At 53.7% G+C, this 10,981-nt stretch overlaps 1 protein-coding gene across 1 annotated transcript; it reads right to left on the reverse strand.

Moving 5' to 3' along the window:
• Positions 1–5,725: 5,725 nt before the first annotated feature.
• On the reverse strand, positions 5,726–8,177 carry LOC138100832 (zinc finger protein 773-like). Its single transcript, XM_068998693.1, has 3 exons — positions 8,084–8,177; positions 6,973–7,051; positions 5,726–6,786 (listed from the first exon to the last, which is right to left on the reverse strand). Exons 2-3 carry the CDS (start codon positions 7,022–7,024, stop codon positions 6,032–6,034), a joined length of 807 nt encoding a protein of 268 aa, XP_068854794.1. The 5' UTR covers positions 7,025–7,051; positions 8,084–8,177; the 3' UTR covers positions 5,726–6,031.
• Positions 8,178–10,981: the final 2,804 nt, after the last annotated feature.

Genomic DNA, 10,981 nt, shown 5'->3' on the forward strand with positions numbered 1-10,981 from the left:
GTGGACAAGGGCCTTTGGGGAACTGCAGCAAATTGCATCCAGGCACAGTGCTGGAGTTTGAGCCTTACTGGGGATGGGGTCCCTGGCACCCTGCATGTGGAGCAGCTGTGCAGAGCTGGAGCCAGGTGCTCTGTGTGGGCACGGTGGGTGTGGGTGGGACAGGGTGAGAGTCAGAGCAGGACATCTTCCCCTCTGAACTCTGCTCTGGTGCTGGAGGTGGAACTGTTTTGGGGCCTGCGAGGAAAAGGAATGGAGTGGTCTGGCTGTGGGAAGGAGCACACCTGAGCCATTTCCCAAGCCTCAGCCTTGTCTTGGGGTGATCAACATTGCCCAGTGCTCCCCAGTGTCTCCAGTGACTGCAGATCCCAATCACCTGCCTACCCTTGACTCAAAGTCCTCCCACATTCCTGTTTTCCCTGATTCCGGGGTCCTGGAAGAGAGGTCAGTGCCCACCCCTGTTTTCTCCAAGTGCCTGAGTGGGAATAGGGGCAACTGTGCTGGGACCCAAGAGAGTTTGGGATGGGCTCAGCTCTGGGCTGTCCCCCAGGGAAAGCTCTGGGAGGCAAGGGGCAGCAGGAGATGGGGGATCTGGCTGTGGGGACTGCAGGAGGATGGATTGTGTGGGAGTGGGGGTTGTCCCCACTGGGGATCCATCTGCTTTCAGGTCTGCCATGCACAGACGACCCTGCATCAGGCTGTCCCAGGAAGCACAAGATGTCTGTCGGGTCCTGGGTTAAACAGAGCTTAACAGAGATGCTGGCAGGGGTCCAACATCCCTCCTCCTCACAGGACACCTCTGTTTGCCCAATTAGCTCCAAGTGGCTACCTGGGGACAAGTCCCACATGCCCATGTTAGTCAGGATTGGCACATTCTGCTCAGGGCCAGCACTGGCCTGGGCCCAGGGCCACAGAATTGACCGAGGTGCTCTGGGAGGGCCCAGTGGCTGAAGGTGGGACAGGATTAGGGTCAGGGCAGGGCATATTCCCCTCTGGACACTGCTCTATTGCTGGAAATCAAACCGGGTGGGGATCTGCAGGGAAGGGGATACAGGGTTGTCTAGATGTGGGAATTGTCACACCTGAGCCGTTCCCCAAGCCTCAGCCTTGTCTGCAGCTGATCACCACCCCCCGGTGCTCCCCAGTGTCTCCAGCGACTGGAGATCCCAATCACTCACCTGATCACATGTCCCTCGTTCCCCTTATTTTCCCACACATTGGGGCTGGCGCTGCGCTCAGCTCTGGGCTGTCCCCCAGGGAAAGCTCTGGGAGGGAAGGGGCCGCAGGAGATGGGGGATCTGGCTGTGGGGGCTGCAGGAGGATGGATTGTGTTGGAGTGGGCACTGTTCTCACATTGGGATCCAGCTGCCTTTGGCTTCCTGCCCTGCAGGCTGACAGTTGCCCCTGGCAGCTGACACATCCCCTCTCCTGGCAAAGGCAGGGTGCAGGGCGGCTCTGCAGGACAGCTCTGGGCACCCCTGGCTGCACCCCCACCTTCACACCCTGCAGCCATCCCTGGGAGAGGAGGGAGGGAGGCTTTTCACAGGGAGAGGGCTGCATTGGAGGGGATGCTATGGATGTCACGCCAAGACAGGAGACCTCTCAACTCTCCTGACACAACATTTCTGGGTTTTATTTTCTGTCATTCCCAGATCTTATCTCTGCTTCCTGGAGATTTTCCTCCTGGACTTGTTTGCCTGTGCCTGATCAGTCCCTGCCAGCACTCACAGACCCCAAATCTCTGGGCACTCTCCTTGACCCTGCAGGAACCTGCCTGTTTGCAGGGCACTGGCTGGGGCAGTTTCTGTTTGCAGGTTGGAAAAACAACAGGTCAGACTAAGACTGATCACTAAAAGTAAGACTTCAGATGTCTCAGGGACTTGTCAAAATTCATAATACCTTTTATTTATATCCTCCCCCTGCCATTCTCCAGTAGTAGGAAACTGAAAAGGTAGCCACTGTGCTGTGCCTGGACTGGCTGCAGGCAATGCCCCAGCCCTGCTGGGCTGTGCCCAGGAGCTGTTCGTGGCCACAGCTGTCTCTCTGCAGCGCTGCCGCTTGTCAGGAGCCGCCTCTGTGCCAGGAGCCCGGCCCAGCTCAGCAGCACAGACACAGCACAAGGACTCTGCTGACCCTCTTGGGGCTTGGTGCTGAGGCCCTGAACATCAGTCCCTGAGAGGGAGCCGAAGAAATCTCTCAAGAATTCCAAGTCAATATCAATCTCCAAAGTTTCCTGAAGTTTTAGTGGGTTCCACTGAGGAACACTGAGGATGAGAAAGTGTCCCCAGGTTCCAGTTAGAGCAGAACACTGGAGGCACTGATGGCAGGTGGGGACAGGCAAGGAAAGGTGTCCGTGATGCTGAGGAAACCTGGATGTGTTCCATGACTCCAAAGGGCCAAGGCCTGAGCCCCAGCCCCTGGCAAGGCAGATCCTGTCCCTCCCTCAGTGCTCAGGCCTCTTCCCGGGGCACTGGGATGTGCGGATGTGCAGTGCCAAGGGCAGCACCATGGGGCGACCCCAGTCAGGCCGCTGAGCAGGGACAGGGAGGCACTGAGGCCCCAGGGCTGCAGGGGTCACTTGTCTCCTCCTGGCCTCAGGGCCAGGGCCAGCAGCCGTGGCCAAAGCGCTGCACAAGTTGGCTCTGTTGCAGCTGCTGCCCATCCCTCTGCCCTCTGCAGCCCAGGCTGTCCCACGCTGTCCCTGCCCTGCGCCTCTGTCCCTGCAGGCTGTCCTCATCCCCCCGGCTGCCCCACCTGGCTGGCCCCTTCCTTTGCTGGCAGCTCTGTGTCCTGCCTGCCTCTGCCTGGCCACACAAAGCCTTGGGCTGCTCCAGACTCCTTCTGGGGGACGTGTTGCACCACAGCACTTCCCTGGGAGGGAAAGATCTTTCTCCTGGTGTCCAGTCTGGAGCTGCCCAGCTGCCCTTGGTGCCATTATTTCTTTGTCAGGCTGTTTTATACAATGAAGGAAAGCTCCTCCATCTTTGAAACCTCCCTTCAAGCCCTCCCAGGCTACTTCTCTTCTGTCCTCAGTCTCCACACAACTGAGCCCAGGGCCCTCAGCCTCCACCTGCTGGTTTTGTGATGAGGTCTCCAAAGCCCATCTTGGGAGATTTTTGGGTTGTCTCTAAGGTCTTTGAAAATGGAAACATAGTGATCAAAGTCCAAGAAAAATGGAGTGTTATTTTTTTCCCAAACCTTGCAGTGACAGAACAAGGGTCAATAGCTTTAAACTGAATGAGGGGGAATTTAGATTTGATCTAAGGAGGAAATATTTTACAGTGAGAGTGGCACAGAACTGCAACTGTGCAAGCCAGAGAACGATGCTCCATCCCAATATTCTTCAAGGTCAGGAGGTTTGTGCCAACCCCTCCACTCCCCAAGGATGGAATTCCTGTTGTGGGGGTTCTCTGATGTGCTGGGTGACCTCACAGAATGTCTGCTGGGGGCCAGACAGGCTGCTGCAGTGGCAGTGACCTTACAGCCATTCCAGCCCTGTCCCCTGGGTCTGGCTCTCCCCTTTCCTCTCTCCTGGTCTTGTCTCTGCTGGGATCAGTGGTTTTGTGATGAACATCTAGTCCCCAAGATATTCTTGAGACCAATCATTTGTCAGTCAGGCCCATGTCACAGCAGTGACCTCATATTCAACTCCCTCAACTCCTCATCTCTGCTGGAGCCCACATTCAGCAGCCAAAGCCAGCCCCTGCTCTGGCCTTTCCCTCTGCCCTGCCCCAGGGCCTGACAGAGCCAGGATGCCACAGGTGACCTTGAGGTTGTGCAGGGCTCAGGCACAACGGCTGTGCCAGACTCCGTGCTGAGTTCACACTCTGTGGGGTGGAGCAGAGCCCAGCCAGAAGTCACCCCCTGAAGCAGCAGCTCTGCCGTGCTGGCCACTGGGCCAGCTTGGCCAGGGAGGCTTCTGGCCATGCCCTGCAAGGAGCTGCTGCTGCCAAGGTGCCTTTGGTGTCTCAGGCTCTCCCTGCAACAGCCCCCACCACGGCACTCTGCACTGAGGCCTTCAATGTGTTGGGCTGGCCTGGGGCTTCTCCTGCAGCAGGGTCTGCCCTGGTCATGGCACAGGAAAAGCAGTTCCTGCTGGAGCAGGAGGCTCTGCCTGGCATGGGCTCAAACAGCTCCAACAAGGCCCTGTTTGCAAAGCCCCCAGTGGGGAATGCACAAGGGAGGTCACACTGCTTTTGGGGTGAATAATGCAGAAACCAGCCTGACTCCTTCATCCCAAAGTTCAACATCATGAGAGGGAGCTGAAGCTGTGGCAGAGCTGGTAAAATCCCTGGAGAAAGGAACAACCAACCAAGTGACACCACTGAGAGCTTCTCCAGAGCTGTGGAGTTGGCACAGCCTGGGCACATCTGACTGACAGGGCAGCACCTCAGACTAGGAAAGCCCCGTCCCAAATTTTAATGGCAACGTCTTCTGACATTTCCCTTCTTGGGGGGTGTGGAGATTCCTCCCTGGAGTGGGGACACTCCACAAGGTCACTGCTCAAGACTGAGCCACAGAGATTTGCCCACGGTCATTGATCTGGATGAGTGACATCAATCTCTGCTTAATGACTGGTTTTGCTTTTATAATGGTGCTTCAAAATTGCATCCTACAGCACTAGATTGTAATAGTTGTTACAGCTCCTATACAGTAAATAATTCTGATTAAGATCTTTTTCTCTAATCATGAGGGTAATCAATTATATCTGTATTTCTATAAATAGATCTGGCTTGCCATTACTCATCCTGTGGGACAATTTACATAAAGCTTCAATTCCACCTGTCTAATCCTTGCCAAAAAGACATAAACCCTTGCCAAAATCTGGCGCTGGGATTGGATCCAGCTGTTCCCAGGCTCCCCTCATAGAAGGAGTTTAGAAAACCTGGGGGTCCTGGAGGGGTTTGGGGATCTATGGGCTGTGTTTGGGGGTCTCTTCTGCACCTCATGACCCAATGGGAACTTCTCTAAAAAACATCGCCTGAAGCTCCCACTCTGCCCATGACAGGAATGCTGTGAGTGTCTGTGACATCCTGGCTCTATGGCAGCCTGGGGACTCCTGGATGTCACCATGGAACCCCTGTGAGTGTCCATCACCTCACTGTTCTGTAGGAGCATGGGGATTTCACCACTGGACTCCTGTCACTGACTGTGACATCCTGGCTCCTTGTCAGCATACAGACACGTCTGTTGTCACCATGGAGCCCCTGGGAGTATGTGTGAGCTTATGGCCCTTTGGAAGAAGACACCCTTTGGATTTCACATGAAGCCCCTGTGACCCAGTCTTTAGCAGCCCAGAGACCCCTGAGATGTCACTGTGGAGTCCCTGTGGCTGTGTGTGACTAATGCATCTTTAGGAGCCTAGAGACCCCTGGGATATCACTGTGGAGCCTCAGTCACTGCCAGTGACCTCATGGCTCTTTAGCAGCCTGGAGACTCTTGGAATGTCACCATGGAGCCCCTGTGAGTGCCTGTGACAGATCAATGCCCCAGCAGCCTGAAGTCCCCTGGGATGTCATCATGCAATGGCTTTGACTGCCTCTGAACCCACGGCTTTTTATCATCCCAGGAAAAGCCTGGGATGTCACCAGAAAACCCCTTTGCTTGTGCCGTGGTTTAGGAATGGTATTCCCCAATTTCATGCTCCTACTAAAACCGCGACGCCTCTCACTCCCCTACTGCCTCCCATGGAAAGCACAAAAGACAAAGATCCTGGGCTGCGATAAGAACAATTTATTGGGAACAGCAAAGCAATAAGGAACAAACAGGAACAGCAACAATATTGATAACAGAAGGGATAAGACAAAGAAGTTACTTACAGGGAAAACTGCAACAGCACCAACCCTGCCCCTGTGTTCACCCAGGTGCCTGTGGGAAACCAGAAGAAGGGATCACCATCCAGGTGTCTTCCCAACGTGGATCACCAGGAATGTGGGTCACCAGGTCTCTTTGCAAAGTGGGTCCTCTGATGAGGGATGAAGTTGGGGCAGCAGACAAAGCTTTTCCTGCAGTTGGGGCGGTCCCAGAGCTTCCCTTACCAGTGGCTCTGTCGGTGATTAGTCAAGTGAGAACTCCGGGTGAAGCTCTTCCCACACTCAGGACACTTGTAGGGCCTCTCCCCAGTGTGGATGCGCTGATGGGGGACAAGGCTAGAGTTGCGGCAGAAGCCCTTCCCACAGTCAGGGCAGCGGAAGGGCCTCTCGTCTGTGTGAATCCGCTGATGCAGGAGGAGTTTGGAGCTGTCCCGACACCTCTTGCCACACTCGGGACACTCGTAGGGCTTCTCCCCGGTGTGGATCATCTGGTGGTGAATCAGGGCCAAGCTCCTGCTAAACCTCTTCCCACATTCCCCACACTTGTAGGGCCGTTCCCCAGTGTGGGTCATCTGGTGGCGGATGAGGCTGGAGCTGACATTGAAGTCCTTCCCACATTCCAAGCACTTGTAGGGCCGTTCCCCAGTATGGACCCTCTCATGGCAGATCAGGTCAGACCTCCAGCGGAAGCTCTTCCCACATTCACCACACTCATAGGACTTCTCCCTATCATGAAGCTGCTCATGGACCACTAGGTCTGAGCTCTGGCTGGAGCTCCAGCTGCCATCCCGGCCCAAGGTGGGTCTTTCCTCCTTGGAGCACCCTGGGCTGGGTTTGGAGCCCCTCTTTGTGTGGGATCTTTGGGCCTTTTCCTCCCCGTTGCATTCCTGTGATGTGGAGCCACTCAAAACGACCTCTTCCACAAGACTCTGGCGGGGGGATTTGCCCTTCCTGTTCTCCATCCTCAGCTCGTTGTCTGGGGGAGGAAGGACAAAGAGAGGATGGGATTTGCTTCCATGTCAGAGAGAAGAGGAAGGACATCCCCCCAGTCCATCCTCGACAGGACGGCGTCGGCAGCAGGGTTGTCCTGCAGCCAGGGGTGATGCTGGGCTGAGAGATGGAGCAGAAGAGAGGGGGAAAGGGGCAGTGACTTCTGCCTCACCTGTCTGGCTGTCCTGGGGCATCTTCCTCTTCCTCACAGCTTTCTCCTCCATCCGACCAAGGTTTGGGAGTAGGAAATCCTGGAATGGGGCAAAGCAATGGGTGAGCGCATTGGGTTGGAGGTTCCTCCTGCCCAAGTCCATCTCTAGAAGTCACCGGGCCTCTGGTGTCCATAAAAACCTCCAAAAGACCAAGATTCAGTTCCAAAGAAGCCTCCTGCAAGTTCCCCCTCTCTGGTCCCTCCACTTTGAGGTTCCAGAAGCTCCCTCATTTCCCAGCTGCTGCAGGTCCTGAATGTATTGGGTTTCCCCCATCTGCTTGGTCCCCACCCACCCCAAGCTGCCTGGGGTGCCTGGAATTCCAAGGCTCCCCCCACTTTGCTCTCCAAACTTTGAGATCCTTTGTGTCTCTCTTCTCTGGCATCCCCTCACTTAGGAATGCTGGGGGCTTTGGGAGTCCTGGGGTCCCTTCTCCCTTTCTTCTCTGCTTCAGGGTGCCAGGGCTCCAATGCATCCCCCCTTTCCCACTTGAGGGTCCTGGGAATTGTTGAGGTCCCCCCTCTCTGAGGTCCCCACTTTAGGGTGCAGGCAATCCCAGGGTTCACCCTTTCCAGATTTCCCCTCCTCCATATTGCTGGGATTCCCGCAGTCCCAATATTGCTCCTCTCTGCTCTCCTCACTCTGAGGGTACCAAGGTGCCCCTGCTCTGGCTCTTCTGAGGGGTCCCACAACCCCCTGGCTCTGGGCTGAAGGCAGCAGTGCCTGACCCGGGGAAAGTCCAACTCTCACCGTGGGGTTAGGACCCAGCATCCCCCGCCCACCATGGGGGCTCTGCTGGCAGCAGTTACCAGGACTACCAGAGAAACACTTCCTGGGGACACCCCAGCATCCCCCTGAGGATCTTTTTGCCTCAGCTTTGGAGTCCTGCAAGCTCCAAACAGCCCACCCCCAAAAAACACTGTGCTGGTTTTAAGGGAAACTGGCAGGAGAAATGAACCTGGCTCAACCACTTCAAGAGTAAGTTCAGGTCACAGTTAAAATTCATTAAAGAGATTAAAATAAACACAGCAATCAAGAGAAAACAGGTTTTAAGCCACAAAGACTGAGTACAACCTGGCACCGTGCTGGTCACAGGGATGGCCAAGATCCTACCACGCGGTGGTCACTGTCTTGTCAATAGTGCTGCTCCTGTGGAAGTTCTGCTCCTCCTCTGGATCCCTTGAGCACCAGTGGTGTCTCAGGTCCCCCAAGGCAGATTTTATATGCTCAGGTTCAGGTGGAAATGCTCAGTACCTCCCCCAGGTCAGGGAGGTTCACAATGGAATGATGTCATTCTGTGAGTCACAGGATATTTTGGGAGTCCTTGATTGTCTAAGTGGTTGCAGCTGCCCATTCTGCTGGTGGATAAGGACCAATTAGCAGAGAAGACCCCTCAGGCTGGGTGTGACTGCTGGTTGTTGTGGGTTTGTTTTTCTTTTCAGGGATTTTGTCCCATCTGAAAGGAAGAGGCTGGGAGGGCAGGGGATGCCCAGGAGACAATTAGGGGCAATTAGGAAACAAAAGAAATGGCCATGCTCCTCACACACCATGGTGATGGCTCAGCCAGAGAAACAAGAGTTTGGAAGTGTTGCTGGGGACTGAGCTCTGTGGCTGGGGGGTTGGTTCTCAGCAATCACAGAGATACCATGAGAGGCTGGGGGCAAACCGAGCCTTTGCTGATGTGTGGGGTCTGGGCTCTGCCCCCTTTGGTCAGCAATCAGAGGCAGAGCAGTCACCTGTGGTGCTCGGAGTGGGTGCCTGTCCTTACCAAGATGGGGCTGCACTGTGACTTGCTCTTGGGGTCTGCCCTCTTGTTTTACTGCTTCTTCTGGCTGTCGACACCAACTGCTGCTCAATCAGATTTGCTGCCTTCACCACTTCTGCCAGCTGCCGGTGAGTGACGCTGAGGTCCAGTGCTGCCTGATCGGACCTGCCTGCCTTTGCTGTTTGCTGCCCGCTGCTGGGGTTGGTGCTGAGACAGATTGCTGTCCCGTGAGGCTGCAAAAGGAGAGCTGTCCCCTGTCCCCTCTTGCCTGAGCGGCCACTGCCAGCTGGAGAGGCTGCTGCGTGGAGTTACAGAGGAAGCTGCTGCTGCATCGCGTGAGCAAGAATGCTGAGAAGCGTGGAAGAAAGCTGACTACACAAGATCTGACAACACAAAAGGCGTCCTGTTTGTCAGGCTGCAAGCCTTGAGAAAAGAATGACAAACTGTCAAGACAAGAGATTTATTAGGGGACTGTAACCGGTTTTTGAGAGAGCAGCCAAAACAGTTTGTCACACTAAAAAGTATGAACGCTCTCTAACTTTACAATAAACCTGATTCACTTACACCTACCTTGTGTCTCTCGCATCCATACATCACAATACCCAACCCACCATCCTTCATGCTCAAGTACAAGATGGCATCACAGGTACATGCAGGTAAGTGCAGCCATTCCTTGAGGGTTGATCAAATTTTTAGGTCAAGGGCCTCGAGGAACCCTGCTTTCAGCTCGGAATGGTCAGCCAGGTAGGTCCGTTGAGGGATGGTCTATGGTTTTTGGGCTATCAATTTTTTGATTCTTAGAGTTTTAAGAGGGACTTTACCAATTCACTGTAACCAGAATTCGAGTTCTGTAGATAGGATGGATTTTGCTACACCAATCCAAGGGTCAATCTGCAGGCCCAGATATTTTTCAGAGTCACCGGGGCCGGTCATGTTCAGGGCTGTGCTGGTGATGGTCCAAGCAGTGCAGTTGTTGATGCTAGAACAGTCTTTTATTTACTTGATGGAAAAGCCGTGGCACTCTTCCCCTTGTGTTTTGAGACCGGTGAGATTGCAGAAGGTCTCTAATATCTTGATGCTCTGCTTCATGTTTTCCCAGGAATCGCTCAATAAGACCAGATTGTCTGCAAATGCCATCGCTGTGACGCTGTTCATTCCCCGGTGGTACCCTCTGCCACTCTCTTCCAGCTTGCAAAAGGCAATATTGGGTTGCCCTGTTTTACTTCAACCTGGATCTGGATGTGGTCTGTCTGTTTTCTTTGTGGTGATATATGTATGGATGTTCTCATACATATTGCTCACCAAGCTGATGACATGAGGGTCCACTTCCCTTTGCTGCAGACCATGTAGAATGTGCTGCTGGCTGATGGTGTCAAAAGCCTTAGTGATGTCCACGAATACAACCCCCAGCAGTTTGTGATATTTTTTGGCAGATCAAATTATTGTTTGCAGGAGTTTCAAATTTTCAGAGCATCCTGCTGCTCTTATAAAGCCTCTTTGCCTTAGGTTGAGGGGGCATGGTTTAGTCAACCTGGCTGTTAATATTCTGGAGAACAGTCTTAACAGGATGGAGCCAATCATGATGGGTCTCCAGTTATTCATGTCTTGGAAACCTTCCGGTTTGGTTGACTTTGGTGTTAATACAGTCCTGCATCCCCTCACCATGTCCAAGATTTTACCTGATGTTAACCAAAGGTTGAATAGCTCCATGGTCTGGGCAAACTCAGGGTCTGTCTTCTTGAGGTCCTTTAGGCTAGTCTCATCTGGACCAGGAGCTCAGCTTTTGCTTGTCTCCTGCATGTTCTTCGCAGTTTCTTTGGCTGTAATTATGTCCCTGAAAGCGCTATTGTCAGCTTTGCCATTGAATTTGGAAGTTCCCAAGGCTCTTAAACTTTCCAGGTGTTTCCTATCTGTCTTTAAATGCCACACAAATTTCACTGAATTTTGCAGGATAGGCATTCAATGTCATGCAGAGTAATCTTGGCTGATTTCCCCCAATCTAGATGGAATAGGTGCTGGAAGTGCACCTCTCCTGATTGCTCTCTTAGTCAGCCACTTCTGGCAAGGTCTTCAGGAGTTTTCTTCCTGGGGCCCTGTTTTGTTCTTATCTCAGGCTGATGTTCTTATCTGGCTTATCATATTGAGGCATCTGAAGCAGTCCTGGGCTGACTCATTGACCAGTGATATTATCTCCTGGCCATTAAGTA

Source organism: Aphelocoma coerulescens, unplaced genomic scaffold (genome assembly GCF_041296385.1).
Source record: "Aphelocoma coerulescens isolate FSJ_1873_10779 unplaced genomic scaffold, UR_Acoe_1.0 HiC_scaffold_146, whole genome shotgun sequence".
NCBI lineage: Eukaryota > Metazoa > Chordata > Aves > Passeriformes > Corvidae > Aphelocoma > Aphelocoma coerulescens.